This window comes from Mustela erminea, chromosome 7 (genome assembly GCF_009829155.1).
Source record: "Mustela erminea isolate mMusErm1 chromosome 7, mMusErm1.Pri, whole genome shotgun sequence".
NCBI lineage: Eukaryota > Metazoa > Chordata > Mammalia > Carnivora > Mustelidae > Mustela > Mustela erminea.
Genome location: NC_045620.1, coordinates 80,342,405 through 80,366,071, shown reverse-complemented (window position 1 = coordinate 80,366,071; position 23,667 = coordinate 80,342,405). Strand labels below are relative to the sequence as shown.

Sequence of the window (23,667 nt, the reverse complement as noted above, 5' to 3'; positions counted from 1 at the left end):
TTGTCAGTCTCATCGTTGGTCTGCCGTGGGTATGAGGACCACTGCTGACTAGCTAAACCTCTGATAATTCTGATCATTCTTGCACTTGGTTCGTTTTGGATTTTGAAATATCTGCTCCTTTAGCAAAAGGCTCAAAGAACTCACAGAATTAGGGGGATAAGACAAGGCATAGTGTGAATTTAGAAAACTCAAGCGGGATACCTGGCTGGCTCAGTCGGTAGAGTATGCCACTCTTAGTCTCAGGGTTCTGAGTTCAAGCCCCATGTATAGATGTTACTTGTCTGTAACATCTATACATGTATAGATTGTCTGGTTTAACAATAAAATCCTTAAGGAAAAAAAAAGAAAGAATGAAAACTCAACCAAATTTTAAACATGTATTTCCTAATACTTAAGGTGGTAACTCCTTTTCCTTTTGTTGTCAGCTAATATTCATAATTACACAGAATAAAGGGTTAAAGGGTTAAAGGTTACCCCCCAAAATTTGGACACTTTCTCAATGAAGTGTCCAAATTTGAAATATTTTTCTAAAAGATATAATAAGTGTCCCCTCTTCCTTTGTCTCGATTTAGTGTTTCTCTGGACTTCTCAAGAGCCTTGTTTTCTGCAACTCTTTCTTATTAATGGGCTGGAACTTGTGGAAGTTTTATGGGCCAATTTATTTATTTATTTATTTATTTATTTATTTATTTATTTATTTATTTTTAAAGATTTTATTTATTTATTTGACAGAGAGAGATCACAAGTAGGCAGAGAGACAGGCAGAGAGAGAGAGAGAGAGAGAGGAAGAAGCAGGCTCCCTGCCGAGCAGAGAGCCCGATGCGGAACTCGATCCCAGGACCCTGAGATCATGACCTGAGCCGAAGGCAGCGGCTTAACCCACTGAGCCACCCAGGCGCCCTATGGGCCAATTTATGAACTGGAAATCTCTGGTCTGATTTAGCTGTCACTGGTAGACTTACCTCTTTGTGTCCTGTTCATTCCCTTCACCCCTACCTGTCACAGGTTGTGGCTCAGTCACTGTGGATCCCCTGGTTTTTTAACATTACGGCTGCTTTAGAGATGGAGGTGGTCAGGTGTAAGACAGATCACAGACCCAGGGAGTCAGTATCTTCCCAGATGCCCCTCTGAACTCTCCGTTTAGCTCTCTACCCCTACTTAGTGCTGCTCCTGAGTCTGTTGACTCTGACTAGCAGCTGCTGATGTTACTATGGGTTCTATTAACAGTTTAAAAATGTAGTGTAAACATGGAATGGAGGGCTCTTGGGGTGTTAATGTTTCACAGAATCCTACTCCTTACCTTTCTTAGATTCTCTGCCTTGAGAAGAGCCTGATCCTGTAGTTTCATGGCTGCTTACCTGGCCAGTTCTCAGGTGTTAACACAGCAGCATATGTTCTAGGCCTACCTTGGATGTCTAGCCCTTACCTAACCAGCTCTGTGTTGCTTCTCTCAGTAAGACCTATAGCTTTGGGCCCTACGGGCAGAAAGGAGCCTACCTGACTCTGGTAGTACATGACAAACAACAGCTCAGAGCCTGTTTCCCCAATGTGCTGACCTTGGCTTGCAAAAGGGATTTCTTACAGGTGAAAGAGGAATGAAATTCTTCTTTCTTCACAGCTACACATCCTAGGAAAGAGGGCTAATCTTCAGTGTCATTTCCATAGGACTTTTCAAGCTTGTTCACCCTCCTCTTTCTAAAATCTACATGGGACCTTTACATGCAGACTCTTTCCTTGGAAAAAGGTGGCTGTCGGAACGGTGTTCAGTTCCTTCCACCTTTCCCATTTGTTCTTCCCAGCTATCTTGTTCTTCTCGTCTTGTGCTATCCAAAGTGGCTGGACCATTGAAGAATAAATACAAACCTCATAGCTCATGCTGCAACTGTAGTTTTAGAACAAGAACGTTCCTGTATGCTTCCCGTCCTAGCTCTACTCGCTATATTGCACTTCTTATCCTCCACAAACAGTAAGCCCCGTGTCCATCTTGTTTTTCTCCCCAGGATCTAATGTAGTGCCTTGCATATGCCCACTATAGATATTTGCTCCTGAGTAAATAAATCAGGGTGTAAGTCTGAATTCTAGTCTCCAAGATATGTGTTCAGAGATCTTACACTTTGCCAAAGTCTAAGGACTGACCAGAGTTCTCCAAACATTCCAGCCTTTTCTAATCCCTTCTCTCAGAATACTGGTCTTGCTTTCCTTGGGACGAGTTTGAACTGTCTTTGTGGTGGTTAAGAGACCACCTGTCTATGTGGTGGTTAAGAGACTCTGGGGTCAGATTGTCTGGTTCAGATCCTGGCCTTACCACCTATCAGGGATGTGATCCTAGGCGAGTTACCTATCCTGTCTGTCTCATTTTCCTTGTAAGCAAAATGAGGATAATGAGCATACCTACCTCATAGTGTTAACATATATGAAACATTTATGATAATGCTCACCTCTAGTAATTTTTCCTATGGTGATGATGGTGAAATTAGCAGTTTTGTATCTAGGAAAGTTGTCATATAACCCCTGCCCCCCCCTTTTTAAATGCCATTTCCCATTCTAATATTTGCAGCTTTTTAGGCTAGTGTGATCCCTCTATCTTAGAATGAACACTAGTTTTGTTATGATCCTAGCCTAGGTTTGTTTAACATAAAAATTTGTTTTTAAACCCTTCTTTTCCTCTCTTCTTCTTTTCATAGAGTTTAATTCTCAAATAAATGTTTTTGCTTTGTTTTGCTTTAAGGAAAAAAGGAAAGAGGTTAAATTTCTAAAGGATTTAAAGGATAGATTTTTCACCATAAGCTTGTGGCCAGGCTTATAGTGGGTCCTTCCTCCGAATAGTGCTCTTTCCCTTTGGCTTTCCCACAGGATGGTGGCATAGGATGACAGTTAAAGTCTGGCTTGGACATCAGGAGCAGCTCTGCCATTCAATCATGGGATCTTGGGAAAAGTACATATCATTTTAGAAGCTTGGTGTTCTTTTATTTAATACCTACACCATAAGGTTATAATAAAGATTAAAGGACGCCTGAGTGGCTCAGTTGGTTGAGCAGCTGCCTTCGGCTCAGGTCATGATCCCAGTGTCCTGGGATCGAGTCCTACATTGGGCTCCTTGCTCAGCAGGGAGTCTGCTTCTCCCTCTTCGTCTGCCTGTGTTCACTCTCTCTCCCTCTCTCTCTCTCTGACAAAAAAAAAATAATAATAAAATAAAATAAAATAAAGATTAAAGGAAATAATGTATGTAGAATTTTAGCTCAGTGCCCAGCATAAAACAAAGTACTCCATCAATGGTGTTTCTTACTATCATTGCTACTTTTATTGGAGATTGGGATTAGAGGTGGGATGACTATCCCTTGGAATTTTCCTATAGATTGTTCAAGACAAATGAAGTCTCTACCGAGGGGTGGGAATGAAAGTCTTAGGGTTACTGTGTTACTGATTGCTTTTCTTGATCTGCTTTGCAAAGGCTTTAATTTTTCCTCCTCTGGAAGAGAAGATGTAGACGTGAGAACATTAGGAAATGGTAAGATTGCAACAGCATCACTTGACTAGAACTCACTTTCAGACTATCACCCTTCTCAGACAGCAGGTTCGCTGTTAAAACCAAAGTGGGCAGAGCCCAGAGCTTCTCCCATCGAGGGAGCTTTGTGGATTGTGGTCCTACCTTTATAAAAGATACGATTATGTCTTAGCAGGATTTATTTCTTAAGAGGCCATCCTTATTACATGCCTGTAGGTTCTAAGGGACTTTTATGTGCATTAACAAGGTGGTGCCTGAGTTTTTCCAAAAGTTCGCTTATTAATTGTTCCATCTGATAACATTTCAGCAGCACCAGTATAGCTTTCAAAATGCACGTCTTCATTTAAAAAGCGATTCTGCTCTCTTAGCCTCCATTTCTCTCATTTTACATTGTTGCATTACAAAAAAGATGATGAGAGTTAATCCTAAACTTGAGATTAATAGTCCCTTCCCCTTATGGAATCATAACTTTTCCATTTCACTAGTGGATTAGGTTTAGGAGACTGGATTTCAGTTTGGTATCCCTGGGCATTGCCATGTGTGGTACCGTTACCTTAGTGTAACCAAGTCAATTAGCAGCTCTTTGGATTTTATTTTGTAATTAACAAGCCTTGTTCATGGACCTTTGGGAAAGCAGTCATTTTCACATACTGCCTGTACTGGGGTTTAGCAGCCTCCAAAAAGCCCCTTGATACTTTCACACATCCTTCCCTCCCCCAGATGTAGGCATGTCACTAAACTTTCAGTCCTCTAGAGCTCAACTCGTTTTTTCACACCTCCTAACCCTCTTGCATTAGCCCAAATGTTAACTCCATCAACACGTTTCTGTTTCATGACGGGGTGTGTGCTGCCAGGAAGGCCCTTTGCAATTGAGCTGGTGAATCCTCATAGAGTACATTTCACATCACAAGAAATTAAGGAACTTCAGCAGGTAAACCACTTCATGACATGGAAATTGTCATGTTTCTGCAACTCTATAACTGGACGGGAGTTGCTAATTGTTTCTCTTTTTCTGCTACTACAGAAAATTAATAATTCATCTAACAAAATCCAAGTCCGTGACTTGCAGCTTGTCACAAGGTAAGAGTGGACTCACAGGAGATGGTCTCAGAAGGGAAGTTCTGGTTGTAGATGATTTATCTGTTAACAGAATTATCTCCAGAATATATAAGGAACTCTTACAACTCAATAATAAGAAAACAATGCAATTAAAGATGAGGGAGATGGTTAAGTGGGCATTTCTCCAAAGAGAATATACAATTAATGAATGAATACATGAAAAAAATGCTCAGTATCATTTGCCATTGGGAAAAGACATATCAAAACCTCAGTGATAGCTCACTGTACTCTCACTAGGATGGCTATAATCAAAAAGACAGAAAAAAACAAATGTTGGCAAAGATGTGGAGAAATTGAAACCCTTGTATATTGCTGTGGGAGTGTATGTGTGGCCACTTTGAAAGACAGTTTGACAGTTTCTCAAAAGGTTAAACGTAGAGTTACCATTATGACCCAGCAATTCCACTTCTAGATATATACCCAAGAGAAATGAAAATGTATATCCACGCAAAGACTTCCACATGAATGTTCACAGTAGCATTATCCATAATAGCAAAAAAGTAGAAACAGGGGCGCCTGGGTGGCTCCATGGGTTAAAGCCTCTGCCTTCGGCTCAGGTCATGATCCCAGGATCCTGGGATCGAGCCCCGCATCTGGCTCTCTGCTCAGCAGGGAGCCTGCTTGGCCCCTCTCTCTCTGCCTGTTTCTCTGCCTACTTGTGATCTCTCTCTGTCAAATAAATAAATAAAATCTTAAAAAAAAAATAGAAACAACCCAAATGTCCATGGACAATATATGGTATCTCCATACAGAGGGATGTTATTCAGTAATAAAAAGGAAAAAAGTCCTGATACATTCTCCAACATGGATGAACCTTGAAAACGTTATGAAGTGAAAGAAGCCAGATACCACATGTCACATATTGTATGATTCTATTTTATATGAGATATTCAAAGTAGGGAAATCTATAGAGACATAAAGTCAATTAGTGGTTGTCAAAGGTTGGGGGAAGTAGGGCATGTGAAATGACTGCAAATAGGTATGGAGTTTCTTTTTTAGGGTGATGAAGTATTCTAAAATTAGATTATGGTGATGGCTACAGAACTCTATAAACATGCTAGAAATCACTGAATCATATAGTTAAAATGGGAATTGTATGTAAGTCTTATCTCAATAAAGCTATTTTTAGAGGAAGGGAAGTTTGGGGCAAGGCTTGTGTGTATTCTGTGTTTTTAGACAAACTACCCCCCCCTTTTTTTTTTGTTTAGAGAGGCAATAGGACATATGAAAGAAGGTGAAGAAGAAAAGACCAAGTCCTATAGTGCCTTAATATGGACAAATAACACCATACAGAAGAAAGACATTGAATTCCTAAATAACATAAAGGTAGTTAAGTGCTCTCTTTCTCATTTTTTGATTGCTTATAAAAGAGTTCTTTCACTTTTAGCTTATTATTAGCAAGTCACAGGCTTTGGGGAATGTGAGACCTCGCTTGCCATTTGCTGGTTGAATCATGGTGCAGTTCATTGGGCCTGTTTGAGAGACAGCATGCCAGTGATGAAGAGCCTGTCTCTGGGCACAGATCACTAGGATGCAAATCCTGGATCTGCCTTTCCTAGTTGTCTGACTTTGGACAAGTTGCTTATCCTCTTTATGCTTCAGTTTTTTCACCTGTATTATTAGTTAGAAGAATGAAATTAGTTTAGTCATATGAAGCACTTAGAACAGTGTCTGGTACATAGAAAACCTCAGCAATCCTATTATTATATTTGGGCATCTATAAAAAGAAAATACAAAATAGAATTGATGCTAAGATTAAGTGCATAAATAAAACATGCTATACATTTTTAAAAAGGATAGTATATGTGCAGCACCAATATTTTGGCACCTGCTAGGTTTCCCCTCCCATGAATATATCACTGTAGAGGGTCTGTCTATTTATTTGCATATTTCTTCCCACCTGTCCCCACCTCTTCCTGTAAAGATAATTTACTCTCAAATGCAAGGAATGAGCCTAAATGAGCACAGAGATGTGTACAGTTATCACAACATTGTTTAAATGGACAATATTTTACAATAATCTAGGTGATCTACTAAAGGAGAATGGCTTAATCTTATGGTTTATCTGTGTGATGAGCTATTATTGCTAGCCAGTTGTTAGAAATTATGAAGTAGCTGACTATTTATTGACAAAGGAAAATGTTCCTGGTAGGTGCTAAGGGGGAAGAAAACAAGCTATAAAGAGTACATAGAGGGTGATACATTGTGATGTGTACATATATATATGACCACATAGAAAACAAATTGTATGGCAAAAGATACCATAAATGGGATTTATACTTATGAAAAATACAAACGCCCAATACAGAAATGTAGACAAAGGATATGAATAAGCAGCTGAAAATGAGCAACTCCAAATGCCAAGAATCATCTGAAAAGATGTTCCACTTCTGGATTGAAGTAACAATAAGACCTCACTTAGTCCTCTGAAACTAACAACACCTTATGGGTGGCATGGAGGAGAAAGCTAGTTGTATACTTAGTAGAAATGTAAAGTGTTTAGCCTTTTTGGAAAACAATGTAGCGATGACTATAAAAACTAAAAATATACTGGTCTTCTACCCAACACTTTTACTACTGGAAATCTGTCCTGAAGAAATAAAACTCCAGTGCTTAAGGATATGTGTGCAAAGATGTTTACTTTATTCAAAGTGGCAAAATCAACAACACAACTAGAAACAAAGTGATATCCTTCAAAAAGGAAAGGGAAGAACAAGCTGGAATATTATAAAGCTATTTAAAAAAAAACAACAGCATGTGATCCCATGTAGTTTATGTTATTGTATGTATATATACCTAAAATTGTTGTAAAAAAGGATAGAGGTAGGTCTATGTCTATGACTTAGAGAAACACCCAAGACATTATGAGAAAGAAAGTGAAGTGCAGAATCATGGTTATAGTGTAAGTGTTTTGGTGAACACGTACAAGTCATTTACCCGCTTAGACAAGTTTATTTCTAACCCGGAGGGCGGACTAGATCACCTCCAGAGGGTCTCCAGGTCTCAAGTTTTGTGATTCTGTATCAAAAGCTGTTCGCTTTTGGTCCATTATCTGGGGCCTTTAGGATGATAGTTTAACTCTAGACAGATATCTTTAAGGTTGCAAAACAAATTTCTAAATCTCTATTTCATCACATGTACAAGTCAGTCAGAATGCTGAGGGGAAAATTAACTCATTTTAAAAATAGATTCAGGGGCACCTGGGTGGCTCAGTCAGTATAGCATGTGACTCTTGATCTTGGGGTCATGAGTTCAAGCCCCACACTGGGTGTGGAGCCTACTTAAAAAAAAAATGTATATATATATATATATAGTCATGCATTTAAAACCAGCTGTTTCTGTACAGAGGCCATATCTGTACAGATGCCATATATATGTGTGTATATATATATATATATATATATATATATATTCATTATTTGGAGGTAGCCCAATTCAGAGCTAATTCAGAAATAATGCCGAATAATGCTGAAAGATGATTTTTGGAGGTTCAGAGTAAACAAATCAGTGAAAAGGTCTCTCTTAATGGTTCACAGCCCACATAGACTGATGGGACTAGCTGACTTCTGATTTTTTGAGTTGGGGTTAAGACTGTTTTCAAATATTCCTATTGTCATCAAAAATACAAAAAACTGAGTTACTGTTCCATGTTGAGAAAGAGTCACTTCACACTTAACTATTTGTCTCTTCTTTTTTAAGGGCAACCTACTTGTAAGGGAAAAAAAACAAAACAAAACAAAACAACTTTTGTGTATATGTGTTTCTGAAAATTCAGCAGAAAGTGGCCAGCAGAGTGGAATGTTAGAGTAAATGGTTCCCTTGTATCTACTGAAAATAAATAGACACAAAACACACACAGGAATGTGAGGTGACCAAGTATTATGTTGGAAGCCCAGCTCAGTTAGTACTTCCATTGACTATTCATGGTTCGCAGGCCTGGGAGTGAGTAGCAAGAAAGGAAACAGGGAGAAGAGCACGCCTTAGTCATGCATTTAAAACCAGCTGTTTCTGTACAGAGGCCGTATCTGTACAGATGCCTTAACAGTTCAGCCTTGTCCTTTTTTTGCTTTTTGGCTGGAGAAATGTCAAACCTTATGGAGACAGCCTGTATTAGCAGAACAAAGTGCTTCTAAATTTGAAGCCTTAGAGAATCATAAAACCATGAGTTAGGAGGGGCCGTTGACTCACTGCTATGATCAAAACAGTCACACCATTTCAAGTATAGTCTTTGTCAGAACTTGCTCTTTCTTTCTTGGTGGAGAACTGGAGAGAAGGAAGACTAGACAGAAATCCTTCTCTACTTAGCCTGGTTTCAGGCACTCCCAAATCATGTAAATTAGGAAGGAGTTGTTCCAACAAGAAATGGCAGAAGATTCAAAGTTCTTATGAACCTACATTTCTTGTTATGCCCCATATCTATTTTTAAAACTTGGAATTAGTTGACCTTCTACAATATTAATCTCTGTTTCTTAATTATATATTTTGTGACAAAAGGAAATCTCTAATTATAAGAAAAATAAGCCCATGCCCCTGAAAAAAATCTGAATTGTAAAAAAGACATGCAGTATGATTATTCTAAAGTAACTTGAACTGGCTTACAAATACTGAGAGGTCCTGGTTTATTGTACACACTTCTTTGTAATTATTATATTGAAACATTACCCTAAACAGTGATGCAACTGTTCATTTTCTAGATATTTCTTTTCATATAACAACAGCAATAACAAAATAACCTTGTAAGTAGGTGCATGGTTGTCCTTAAAACATGCACACTGCCCATACACATCAGTGATGCTGAGGTCTCACCTTCTACAAACAGCCATTTCTCACCTCAGCTGTTAGGTCATCCATTGGGTTGAGGGGAGAGGAAGGTAAGAATATGTCTTCTAGAAGAACTCTCTTAAAAGTGAAGGACAGGCTAGAACTCCAGGGTCCTACTCAATTTAATTAATTAATTAATTATTAGAGCAAAAGAGGCCCTGGGGATCATTTACCTCAAAGCCTTTTTAAAAATGGCGTACTGGGGCCCAGTAAGTAACTATGGACGACGTTATGAGAAGTTCCACAGAGCCTGAACCTTAGGGAATACTATTTAGTATTCCCTATTACTATTATACTACTATTATACTACTATACTACTACTACTATTACTATTATACTACTATTACAATACTATTAGTATCTACCCTGACAGTGATAGATGAGGTCCTCCAAAGAAAACATCTGTGGTGGGCCATGGATGACAGAGGTGTTGAGACAGGCTTCCCTGGGCAGCAGAACTGACTCCATGATTGTGTAACACATCCTCCTCTAGGACTTAAAGATCGACCAGAAAACACCTCTGCGGGTCCTTCACCGGAGGCCCCTGGCTGTGAGAACTCGCATCATTCACTCCATGGAGTCACACTATGTGGATGACCATCATTTCCGCCTCTATCTGAAGACTCAAGCTGGAACGTATCCTTTTGCCTTCCACATAGCAATACTCTAACCAGAACCCTGTTGGAAGAGTTCAGGCTGTCCTAGAAAACAGGTGCAACCTGATCTAGGAATGATTAGGGTAAGGATTAGGTTGGGGAAGAATCCTTTTTTTGGGGGCGGGGAAGGAGGGTTCTCAACTAATTTGTATCTTTCAAAATGACATTTTAAACCACGAGGCAGCAGCCAATAGAGCGTGAACTTTAAAAGTGTGTCACACAATGCTGACTGTATAGTGAATACTCAGGAAACAGTTTTGATTGATTCATTTATTGATTTGTCTCTATGCATTTTGCAAGTCACATTTTCATAACCACATTTGGGTCCTTTCAGCATTTTGAGCATTTGCCCCAAATCACTAAACACTGATAATAGATGGGAGTGGCCCTACTTTACGTACTGATCTTCACTTCATTTTGGCCACTGGCCCTAAACAAGAGAATAGTCCAGAAATGATCACTTGTTCATATGGTTCATATGGTTTGTGTTCACCTGTTTTGTGTGGTTTTGTATCCAATCTGAGTTTTTAGTTAAAATACATCAGGGAGTTGCCATCCATATTCATCCATATTTCATCAAATGAATCACATCAAAGAAAACCTTTTTACCCAATTCCAGCTTTTATTTTAGAGTGCTAGGTGAAATGCAGGGGTCTTTTGAAGAAACTAATGTCTTGATTTCAATCTTATTAAAACATTTTTAGGACCAGGCATATATATGTTACTTATGGGCTTAGCCAAGAAAAACTGTCTGCTAAAGCTTTAGATACCCTGTGGTTATACACAAAAGTATGCAAATTTTTCCACATATATTGCTCAATATGCTGAACTAGTTCATATGACTTACACCTCATCTTTCTGGAAATGAATAAGAACCATTCTGGCCCTTTTAACTGGTTGTTCTGGGACTTTTTGGTCATCTCCTCTCGTCATTGCTACTCGGAAGTAGCATTCTTGAAAGAGAAAAAGGATAACAAATGTTGAGTAAGTATGAGTGAGTTCAGCAAAGAAGGCAGTTACTAAATAATTACATGTCTTAAGCTTGACTGAAAACATTTGGTGAAAGTAGAGTGAATACACTTTCAGAAAGTGAGGAGGACATAATATCAGAATATTCATGGTATAAGTTTTTTATTTGTCATCTGAGAATAAACTTATTTTTCCTATTTGAATTACATTAAATTTTTATACTAAGTGCCAGTTTATAGAACACAACATAATACTGAACGGGTTTTTACTGAATGCTAGCAAAATTGTATCTTTCAGATAACAATTTTTAAGGCTGTAGTTAAGTCCTATGTAAGGAATGTTAATGTAATCTTAATAAGTAATTCCAGGATTGGCCATTGATATCAAAATTTGAAGACCAACGAGGGAAACATGAAATCGCCCCTTTCAAAAAAGACTTAATTCTCTTGCTAACCATGAAAGGGGAAACAGCTAGGGCGCCCGGGTGGCTCAGTGGGTTAAAGCCTCTGCCTTTGGCTCAGGTCATGATCCCAGGGTCCTGGGATCGAGCCCTGCATGGGGCTCTCTGCTCAGCAGGGAGCCTGCTTTCCTTCCTTTCTCTCTACCTGCCTCTCTGCCTACTTGTGATCTCTCTCTCTCTGTCAAATAAAAAAAAAAATTAAAAAAAAAAAGAGTGCAAACAGCTAAAACTTAGGCCCCTTGATAATCCTTTGGAAAGGCCTTTATCAACAACTAAATTGATATTCTTATTGTCCCTCCCATCCTACTGCTATTGTGTCACTGGGTCACATTACCAGGAAAACTATCATTGGAGTCACTGTGCGTGACCCCGTAGAAACCTCTCTTCTGGCAGATGCCAGCTGACGTTATTGAAAAATGGGCCCAAAAGATGACAAAATGTAATCTGTGGCAAAGAAAAAATAGCAAAGGTGGTTTTGTTTTGTTTAGCATTGAAGTACAGATCATTTTAAAAATCCATATCCAGGGTTGCTTGGTTGGTTCAGGCAGTGGAGCATGGGACTCTTTTTTTTTTTTTTTTTAGTTTTTAAAAAAAGATTTATTTATTTGACAGAGATCACAAGTAGGCAGAGAGGCAGGCAGAGAGAGAGGCAGAAGCAGGCTCCCTGAGCAGAGAGTCCGATGCAGGGCTTGATCCCAGGACCCTGGGATCATGACCCGAGCCAAAGACAGAGGCTTTAACCCACTGAGCTACTCAGGCGCCCCACTCTTGGTCTCAGGGTTATGGATTTGAGCCCCACGTTTGGGTGTAGAGATTACTTTAAAAAAAATCATTTCTTATTTCAATGTTTTATTTAAATTCTAGTTAGTTAAAAAATCAAAACAAAACAAAACAAAAAAAACTTTAAAAAAGTCCATATCCAAACCTTAGCACTTGGCGATGAGCTAAAGGAAAAAGAAAGGCATGACTTTGGTAAGTTTGATGTAAACACAGGTGCCAAGTCCTGCTGTTAGCTTCCAGGCTGGTAGGAACCAGTCTGCCAAAGCTTGTTTTCTAAGACACACATCATGGGTCACAGCTCAGAAATAACCTCTCGCTTGTAACATTTCTGCTTTCTTCTGTCATTTCCCTTTCACCTATCAAATCTCACCAGCTAGCTAGCATAGCTATCTCCATTGTTTCCTTAAACAAAGCCCAGCTACATTAAAGAGTTTGTACATGGAGACTTTGGGAGAACCAAGCCGAACATTGGCTCTCTAATGAATGTGACCGCAGACATTCTTGAGCTGGATGTCGAGGTAAAGCGTTTTATTGTGGAAGTAGCTGTTTGTACATTGAATTCAGCCAAGGTTATGCTTTTGGCGGGGTGGGCATTAAGCCAAATAGGTATCTATCTCCACTTATCTTAATGGGTATTTGAAAATGGTCAAAATCTCACAGTAGCATTGTAGTGCAGGGAGGGACCGTCTTTGGAATTTTTATCTTCTTAAAAATACAAGATCTCATTGATGATCCTTGGAAATATATAGCTAATTTACATGGGGCATGAGATCTTAAACCCTTAAGTGGGTCAAGGAAGTGAAACTTAAGAACCCTTCATATGTCCTTCGGACTCTACAGAGTTCATTCCCGTAACTGTTTTGTTTTACAAAAAATTTAAGGCAGGCTACTCAGAAACATACATTCAGGACAGGGATAGAAAATGGGATCAGCCGATGTTTACTGGAACAATGAAAAAAATAAAATAAAATTTAAAAAAAAGATTTTAAGCAGAGGATATGGGGTGGTTAGGTGATCCTGGTGGTGGATATTAAAGAGGGCATGTATTGCGTGGAGCACTGGGTGTGGTGCATAAACAATGAATCTTGGAACACTGAAAATAAAATAAAATGGAAAAAAAATAGACACACACACACAAAATAGGACCCCTATTTATCATATACCACATCATATATCATATCATATCATATACCACATCATAGGACCCCTGATGTGGTATAAATTTTCTGCTCCTAGGGTCTGAATTGAAACAAGGTTAAATTCTTAAGTATTTAAAAGAGTGGATTTAATAGGTCCTTCCGGCAGTTCTCCATAAATATATTTTCTCATTTGACCATCAGTAGGTACTAAGTCACAACTTGTGCTCCTTGATGAATATCTGATGGAGAATGGGGTCCCTCTCCCATGCCGCCCCCCTGTATAAAGAAAATATTAGGAGGCTAGTGTTTTGCACTTGGAATTATCAGTTACCAAAAGAAGTGGGCTTAGTGGCCTCGTGTGCAAACAGCTATGGTAATCCCATGATCACTTGCGCATCATCGGCTTACTGGCAATTCTCGAGGGCTTTCAGATTAGATTTTACACAGCTCCCGCATTCAGCCATCGATAGCACCTTCAAGGTTGCAGGGAGCATTCTCAGAGGGACTGTTATTTTGAGGAAGACAGCCTCCTGTTAAAGTAAATCTCAACTGCATTCATCTTTGATCTTAGAACAATTTAGTAATGTTAGAGTCACAGGCCAGTGTTCCTTATCCATGTTTGTTCATTGAAAACACCTATAGAGCTTTACAAACCTCCCCTGCTTTCAACACTTACAAGACTGTGACCTGAAATGTTTAGTTTCAGGCATGAGAAATAACCTATTAGCTTATATATGGGTGTTCAGTATGTGGCTGTTTTTCTGAAACAAAACCAAAATACCTTCTTGGATTTCTAAAAGATATGCATATACACACACAACAGTTATTTGGGCTTTTCTAATAAAATTTCCTGATTTTGGCAGTGACTCATAGATTGATTTTAAAATATCACTTGTGGTAAAGCATTTTGAGTTTTAACAAGACATGGGTACAGTGGACTTTTTTAAACTTCTCAAATTGGGCCTTCTACAGTGGTTCAAGTACTTCTGAAAGCCTAGGATGTGATTGTTGTATGTGGAGAAAAAAAACAGTCTGCTACTGTAGTTTCATTATGACTTAAATCAAGGCTTTGTTCTAGAAGAGTCAAACCAAGTGAGTAGAGATAGATAAATCTGATTTTAAAAGAAACAAGAATTCTGAAATGATATACAATGATCATTTATCCTTTTCTAGTTCCAGGTGATCTTTCATACTCATTTGTTTCTCATTCGGTTGCTAAGTCACAAATAACAACCCTAAGTGTATAGACTATTTGAGTGCTTGTTAAATGCAAGATGAGACAATGGAAGTGATCTGAAGAATAAAAGTTGCGGAGACTTCTGAGGGAAAGTTGGTGTTGTCCCTGAAATTGTTACTTTACCTGTAAATAACATTTACAAAATTTAGATGTACTCTAGTCTCTTCTTGGCCAAAAGGTACGATTAATATAAACAGCTGAGCAACCATTCAGATACAGACCTTGGGCCCAAGAATCTCAAGGCTGACCATGGGTTTTTGAGTGTTGAACTGTGGTATTCAATGACTTTTCTTAAAATTCAACTTCTGCTGTGGCCTTACATTAAAACTATTAAGTTTATACATTACCAGCAAATGCTTACTGGAACAGTAATATGTTTTCATGTCTTCTTTCCTTCCTTCTAGTCTGTAGATGTTGACTGGCCCCCTGCTCTGGATGACTAGCTTTCAAATGTGGAAACAGAGTAGGGTTTTCGTGGAATGATGCAGACCTCCATTCAGCATACACTGTATAATGGCTATTTACTCACCATTGCAGTGTCTTGGAAACCATTTGGATCATGTTGATCTATGTATTTTAAAACCTTTTGTAACATCTCAGGATCTATGTATGTGTATATGTTGTGTTAAATGTTCTAAGGATGTCTTAGGATTTTTCTTGTTCCTTCTCCAAACCCTACACGCCAGACTATGAATAATGAAAACATTCTCTTAATTCTTTCATTTAGAGATGTACACAAACAGGATACATTCTCTGATAATCTGAGAGGCTATCATTTGCAAAATTTCTCTCCACAAGACATACCACCTTCAAAATCATGTTCGAACTTTCTTAAATGGTCTTGATAAAAGTTATATCTAGATTTATACAGCACAGTATCCTATAATATTCTAAGATATCAAATGCAAATCTAACAGCATTAATATTTTTCCCAGTAGGCTTTAAGCAAGATATTACCAACATAAGTACTTTTTGATACAATCTGTCACAATCTTAATGACTTCAAGTAACTATTTTGATAACTTAAAAATATCAGTACTTTTCCTGGGGAGGGAAAATGAAACCTTAGGAATTGAGGCATACCCTGTTAAGAGACTTCCATAAATTACTTTTAAATAAGGAGACACAAGTGCCTTCAGTAACTTCAAACCCAGGGATAAGATTTTTGAAAAACTAGGATTGCTAAACAATCTGCTATTATTCCAGAGTGCTTCAGTGTATTATCCAATTTCAAACGTCTTCACCAAGTGGATAAGATATTACAATTTCCATTTTATAAATATGAAAACCAAAGAATGAATGTTAAATGATTTATCTAAAATCGTTAGTTACTTCAATATCAGGGGCTAAACTGAAGTTTCCTGGTCTCTAAGGTCCTTTCTTAATAAATCTTGTTATTGAGTACCTATTGTATGAAGGAGGCACCTGAGAATGTCATTTAAATGCACTAACCAAATAAATAAATAAAATAATTAAAATGAACAAATAAAACAAATGCAGTAAGCATCAGAGATGAATTTTGGAATTTAGATACCAAATCAAGGAGGTTGCCAAAAAATAGCCCAAGTATATATCATATGATCTTATATGACTACTATTTGTTAATAAATTAATCATTAGTTGGTACTATGAAGAGGAAAAAATGAAATAAGCTAAATCTAAAGAAAATGGATGGGTCATTAAGAGAAACATTTCAGCAATCTCATTAAAATTTCAGACTTAAGTGTATTTTCTATCATCCTGATTTAACTATCTGAGCTTATTTTAGAACACATGTGACTTGGATAGTATTGGATGATTGTTTCCCATCTCTTCATTAAATATACTTCATAGATACCAAGATGTATTATTCATTTATCAGGAAAATTATTTGACATTTAGAAGTTTCATATGTGAATACTAGCAAATAATTGTTTCACTATTTTCAATGCCAGAAAACAAGAAAGGGATAATAGAAATAAACTTCTGATAAACAGGTAAGAACTTTTGTGTGAATGTTTCTCCCTTTTTGGGAAAGTTTTGCTACAAAAAAGATTTAAATAACTTGGGAGATAGTGTTTTCCATGTTTCTTTTTGGCTCAGCTTTGAATTTAGTGGAATCTGAAAAATGGAAAAATTAAAAACCTCTTTAACAGATTTTTAAATTTCTATTCCTGACATTATGCAAAATTTCCAGCAAAAAGTAGACATTAGCTGTATATACTTTACTTATTCCATATGTTCATATATTATGAGACACAGGTTGTTAAAAATCAATGTAGGTCTTTGTTTTATGCAAGAATTGAGAACATTAAGTAATGAAAGTACTATAGTTTCGCTTTTGCCTATATACAATTATTTTAATTAGTTTTGTGATCTTTTCTCATAGCTTTATTTTGTAAATTTTTTTCCTTTTCAAAAATTTTTTAAAAATTCTAGTAACATATAGTGTACTATTGGTTTCAGGAGTAGAATTCAGTGATTCATCACTTACAAAAAACATGCAGTGCTCATCATAACAAGTGCCCTCCTTAATACCCATTCACAGCTTTATTTTTTTTTCAAACTTTCATTTAAATTCTAGTTAAATATTTAATAAAACATAGAGAAAGAGCCCCTTTTTATTTCTTAGTATTTCTTTGTCCCAAATATAGTCTATGATTTAGTTTAGGAAAAACATCAGCTCAACTCTGAATACCTGGAGAAGCCGAAAGAAAGAAAGGAAAAAAAAGAAAGAAAGAAAGAAAAGAAGAATTTTCCAAGTAAGCAAGTAAGATAACTGGTTACATTAACAAGTTATACGAAATAAACTTAGAAGTTAAATTTTGATTTCTAAAGAGAAAAATCTTATTTATCTTACTTAGGCTAATCTTTTCTTTTGAAGCTTTATTCTTGATTTTTAAGCCCAAATAATGAGAATGAACTTTGATGCAAGGTTTTCTGATTTCTAAAACTGGTACCCTTTTGGAGCCTGGGTGGCTCTGTCTGGTAAGTGTCTGACTTTTGATCTCAGCTTAGGTCTTGGACTCAGGGTAGTGAGTTCAAGCCCCACGTTTTTTTTCTTTAAAAAAAAAAAAGATGGTACTTTTATTATGGAAAAAAATACTGCTTTTATGATACTCATTTAATTGTTTTCATCTTTTTTTTTTTTTAAAGATTTTATTTATTTATTTGACAGAGAGAGATCACAAGTAGGCAGAGAGGCAGAGAGAGAGAGGGGAGGAAGCAGGCTCCCTGCTGAGCAGAGAGCCCGATGCGGGACTCGATCCCAGGACCCTGAGATCATGACCAGAGGCGAAGGCAGCGGCTTAACCCACTGAGCCACCCAGGCGCCCTAATTGTTTTCATCTTGAAATAATTTCAAACTTACAGGAAAGGTGCAAGAAGTACAAAGAAATACCCACCCCCCCAAACCACTGAGCTGGTGATGCTCTGTCACCAGTGAATGTGAATACTTTAGCATATAATTTCTACAAACAAGGACATTCTTCTACTTCGCCACAATAGGACTATCAATTCAGGATGTTAACCCGGATATTGCAACCATGTAATCCACAGACCCCACTCAAGTCTCACTGGTTGTCCCAATAGTAACATTTCACGGGCAAAGGATCATGCTTTGCACATAAACGCTTTGCACATAAGTCCTCCACCAATCTGAAACAGTTCATCTTTCCTTGGCTTTCATTATTTTAACATTTTTGAAGATTTCAGGTCAGTTATTTTGTAGATTGCTCTTCAATGTGGGTTTGCCTGATGTTTCCTTTTTATTAGATTGAGGTTGTACCTTCCTAGCAAGAATACCACATAAGAGGTATTATCTTCTTATCAGGTGTCCTACAATTTTGATTTATGCAGTTACTGATGACTGGATTTTAATCAGTTAATGAAGGTCGTGTCTGCCAAGCTCCTCTACTTTTATAGTTACTCTTTTTTCCCTTTAATTAGTAAGTATTTTGTAAGGAAACCATCAAATGTTGATCTACTAGCTTTAGCATTTACTGAAGATTTGGCAAAAACCGATCTAATTCCACCATTCCTTCTCCATTTATTGCTTAGCATTCCACTGAAAGGCAGAACTTTCCCTTCTTGTGGATTTGTGGCTTCCTGTTTTGTTTGACAGGTCATAATAACAAATGCAAATGCATACATGCACACATAGTACATTTCTTTACATATATTGAAAATTGGAAGTTGTATACCAATACATCCAATTTCAACCTTATTCTAATTCCCCCCCCCCCTTTTTTAAATTTATAATACCTTTCTCTGACAGAAATCTGGCTCCCATTAGCCTTAATATATTTACTTGATAGATCAGTTCCCCTCATAAATAACCAGTCTACTCTTGCTGCATCCTTATTCCAGATCCCTGAGAGTCTCCTCCATACTACTGCCCTCAAATGTGCTCCTCCTGTTTCACCCTGTATCCCATACTGGGCCACCACCTTTGGCCCCTGTGGTAGTACCTACCTGTACCTTGCTCAGAATACGTAAATGATGTTTGTCCTGAATTATAGGGAGAGAGGCAGGAAATAAGTCAGGAAGGCAGAAAATGAAAATCTTTTAAAAATGCATTCTAGTACTCTACAAAAATTATCATTTCAAAGGATAGTTACATGTGCAGGTATTTTCAGCTATAGCTTTCCGTAAAAATGCCTAATGTTTCTAAGCAACCAAAATACCCTTCCCAAGGAGGATGGTATAAATAACAAAATCTCACCAATATTTTTAAAGTCAAATCACAACAAAATTTTAGGAATTTTAAAGTTTTTCCATTTATTATATTACCACAAAAAAATCACTGTATACAGAGATATTACAAAGGTAATAAAATATTCTGTACAACAAAAAGGATTTTGACACTTTACAAATGATTGCAATCTTTTAAATGCATTTAACATTAAATAATTTGAGAACTTTAAAAATACTTAGTACTTTGAAGGGGCGGGGGTGGGAGGTTGGGGGAGCCTGGTGGTAGGTATTATGGAAGGCATGTATTACATGGAGCACTGGGTGTGGTACATAAACAATGATTTCTGTTACATTGAAAAGAAATTAAATAAAAAAATACTTTTTTCAGTATCTCTAAATTTATTATATTCACTAAAAAACATATCAAAATACTGAGCACAGTAAAAAGCAGAATAGTGCCATTCTGTAAGGTTCTGAATTCATCAGTTAGGATTTTTCACTACATTCTTTTAAAACATGTCATCTCTAAAGGGTTTATCTGGTCTGAACCATGACCCCAATGAAGTCTCCTGAGAGACTTCTATACATTGATCTCCAAATACTCCATCTTAACCTATTTCTTACTACATTTTAGGCAAAGCTATACTTTTTAGGCAAAGCTATACTTCATTATCTAATGAAGATAATGAAGAAGAAAAATAGGTAAGATGTTTACTTTCATCAAAAACTTGTATTTTATTTACTCTGCTGATACCTCTGAAAACCCAATTTATTGAAGCACCAACATAGAAGATTCTTCTTGGGGAAAGGAATGAAGGCCTTTACGAAGAAAGTAGGAATGAAGGAGGGACAAATGCAAGACATTTTTATGAGGCAGAATTTAAAAGACTTGATAACTAAGTAGGACAATGAGGGAGAAAAGGAATAAAACATGATTCTGAGGTTCTAATTAAGTATCTTGGATGGCAGGGTAAATGATAATGCCATTAATGGGAATGCAAAGTAGGGAATGCAAAAGGCGGACGCAGTTCATAAAGGCATTTGTGTAGCGTGAGAGAAAGCTGAAACTGTAGGCACTGATGAGGTCACCCACGGAAAAAATAGCACCAAATGAGGGCTGGGGTTGAGATTCTGGGAAAAAAGTCAACCTCCGAGAGGAATCTTATCTACCACAGAAACCTCGGAGGAGTATCCAAGAAGGGAGTAGCCAATAGGAAAAAAGGTTATGGATAGGTCAGGCAGAATAAGGACTGATAAAAAGACACTAGATTTGACAAGGAAAAGTGTCTCTGGTCACTTTTCCCAGAATATCATAAGAAAACAGTAAGAGGGGGCACCCGGGTAGCTCAATCAGTTATATGTCCAACTCTTGATTTTGGCTCAGGTCATAATCTCAGGGTCACAAGATGAATGCCAGTTCGGGTGCTTGCAACCTGCTTAATATTCTCTCTCTCCCTCTCTCTCTCTGCCCTTCCACTCACTCTTGAGAGTACACTTGCCTGCATGCCACCCCCCACCAAAAAAAGAGAAGAAAAAAAAAAGAAAAAGAAAACAAAAGGAGGTGAAAGATAAGTAAGCTAAAGAATGACTGGGAGCAGAGGAAATAGAAGCTGAAAGTATTTCCTGAGTCCGGATGTGAAGGAAGGAACATGAAGGTAGTAGGAAAAGGTTTTTGTTTCCTTTCTTTTAAGGCTAAAGAAAATGTCTACCAAAGTTATACAAAGAAAACCACCACTAAATGGTGATATGAGGATACAGAAACAAGATGGGAGACAGAGCAGGGTCCAGGGTGCAAGCAGAATGTAGAAAGGCAGAGGGGCACTTTTTCCTCAGAAACTAAGTGTGAAAACACAAATACATTTAGAGATAGATGAGAAGCAGGTTGCCAAATTCTTTTTATATTATAAAATAAACTCTATGATCAGTAAGTAGCACCCAAAAAATAAAAAAAAATATCCACTGGAAATACTTTAAACACAGATGTAGCAGTACCTTAATTCAGCTTACATGGGGTGGGGGGTGGGGGATGGGGGAACGGTGGACAAAACACAACCCTGCAAAACAAGTCAATTTCTTATTTAATGCAAAAATCCAGATATTCTAAAGTCTGTGTTTAAGCTGGCCAGTGCTAATTATTATAAAATTACAGGATTCTGTATTCTTTTTTTTAAAAAGCTTACTGCCTATCGACCACTATCTGGAGATATCCTGGGTTCATTCATATTTTTTTTTTTTTAAAGATTTTTTATTTATTCATTTGACACAGAGAGATCACAAGTAGGCAGAGAGGCAGGCAGAGAGAGAGAGGAGGAAGCAGGCTCCCCGTGGAGCGGAGAACCCGATGCGGGACTCGATCCCAGGACCCCGAGATCATGACCTGAGCCGAAGGCAGCGCCTTAACCCACTGAGCCACCCAGGCGCCCTGGGTTCATTCATATTTTGAAAAGAAAAGAAATGATGCCTTCCAAGGTATTCTTTCTCCTTGGTAAATTCTTCTAAAGTATGTTACATGCTTATGGTCTTTAAAATTATATAACAAATGTTTCATTTTTAAATCATAATTTCTGAGAAATATTAATGGTACTTAGGTGTCTTTAATCTTTTTCTTCTTCTGCTTCCTAGTCTATCCTAACCCCAAGTTTTATCTTGCTCTCCTTCCCAGTTCCCAGTATCATTCAACTCAGATTTTTTTAGAGATTCATACATTCAGACATTCATACATTTCCCATTTTGATTGTTCCAGTAAACTTACTGGTTTGGTTGGACACTGCATAAATGAAATGACACACTGTTTCTAGCTCAGAACATGCTCAACATTTATGGTGGGCTCTAGGTGTAAAATAGAGTTCAGTTACTTAGCATCATGACAACTCCATCACAACTAAGATTACTGCCTAAATTCTATCATCATTTTGCAACTGGGATTACTTTGTTTTCAATAGTTTGGATTACCGTTATTAAACCTTGACCTGAAGGCGTATGGTTCTGACATAAACCCAATGTCACATTAAATAGAATTATAAAAATCATGAACATCTAATAATTAAAGCTGTTCTTTCAAAAAATAAAGTTCTATTAGTAGTACTTTGAACATTCAATATTTGCTAAGTGCTTAATATGAGGCAGAGCCTGTCCTACAAACTGGGAATTCAACAAATGAAACATAAAAACTTTTACCCTTGTAGAACACAGATTCCAGTAAAGGAAAAAAAATTAAAATAAAAAATAAGTGCGTAGTAAAGGTGAGACCTGGTAAGTGCTACGGAACAATATAAAGGAGAGGAGACACGGAGTACTGATATGTACAGACTCGAGGAAGGCCTTGATCAGTATTAGATGAGTGAATCTGAAGGATGTTAAGAAGTGAGCTACACCTGTATCTGAGAGAAAAATAGTTAAGGCAGAGAGGACACCAAGTACAAGGAGTCTGAGGCACGAGTATACTCGGTGTTTTTGAAGAGAGGCTATGAGAATGCCTGGAGCTGAATGAGAAGAAAACGTTAAGAGATGAGACAGGAGACTAAGTATGTATGAGCCTGCCAATTTTAGGGATGCTGGTCTCTACTCTGAGTGGGAATGGGGAGCCACCGGATGGTTTTGAGCATGTGAATGACACCATTTGACTTGTTTTAAAAATACTCTTTCTGGCTACTTTGGGGAGAAGAGACTATAGGGGCACAAGGATGTAAGAGCATCTTTTGAGGCTATAGCTTCAAACTAGGCAAGAGATGATATGACAGTGGCTTAGAAGAGGAAGTTAATAGTAGAGGTCAAAAGAGGTGGTGAGCTTTGGGTATATTTTGAAGTCAGGGCCTACAAGATTTGCTGATGGATTGAATCTGGGAGAGAAAAGAATCAAGGATGACTCCATGGTTTTGGACCTGAGCAACAATAGAAGCGTAGCTCTGCTATTTACTAAGTTGAGGAAGACAAAGGAGAAGCAAATTAGGAGAAAAGATCAAGAACTCAGTTTTGGATATGTTGAATCTGAGCTAGATTTTTGTTCATTAATGGGATTCTAAGTAGAGATGTCAAATAAATAGTTTTACATACACATGTAACCTCCAAGTATGAAGGTCAGAGGATAAGTCTAAGGTAAGGATAAAATTGATGAACAGAGAGTATGAAATTGGATGAGATCACAGTGAGTGAGGAAACACAAGAAAGAAGAGAGGTCTAAGAAAACTTTTTCACCTTAAAGACATGGGTATAAACCTAAAATCATAAGCAATTTTAAAGGTATACATTTAAACCATCCAAAATGTAGAGAACTTCCCCTACCTTAAAAGTTCACTTCAACTCTCTTC

The 23,667-nt window shown here is 37.6% G+C and overlaps 1 protein-coding gene across 5 annotated transcripts in view; it reads left to right on the top strand.

Annotated features, from left to right (window-relative positions):
• PUS10 (pseudouridine synthase 10) overlaps positions 1-17,078 on the top strand; it is a 74,824-nt gene extending 57,746 nt beyond the window's left edge. For 3 of the 5 annotated variants that reach the window (XM_032352224.1, XM_032352225.1, XM_032352223.1), the window contains 6 exons: positions 3,452-3,508; positions 4,360-4,436; positions 4,530-4,585; positions 5,833-5,950; positions 9,939-10,081; positions 12,729-13,333. In XM_032352224.1, coding sequence (XP_032208115.1) covers positions 3,452-3,508; positions 4,360-4,436; positions 4,530-4,585; positions 5,833-5,950; positions 9,939-10,081; positions 12,729-12,939 — 662 coding nt within the window. In that variant the 3' untranslated portion in view covers positions 12,940-13,333. Of the gene's footprint in view, positions 1-3,451; positions 3,509-4,359; positions 4,437-4,529; positions 4,586-5,832; positions 5,951-9,938; positions 10,082-10,934; positions 11,433-12,728; positions 13,334-15,090 lie in introns of those variants that run through there. The other 2 variants (XM_032352227.1, XM_032352226.1) reach the window with 2 other exon arrangements.
• Positions 17,079-23,667: the final 6,589 nt, after the last annotated feature.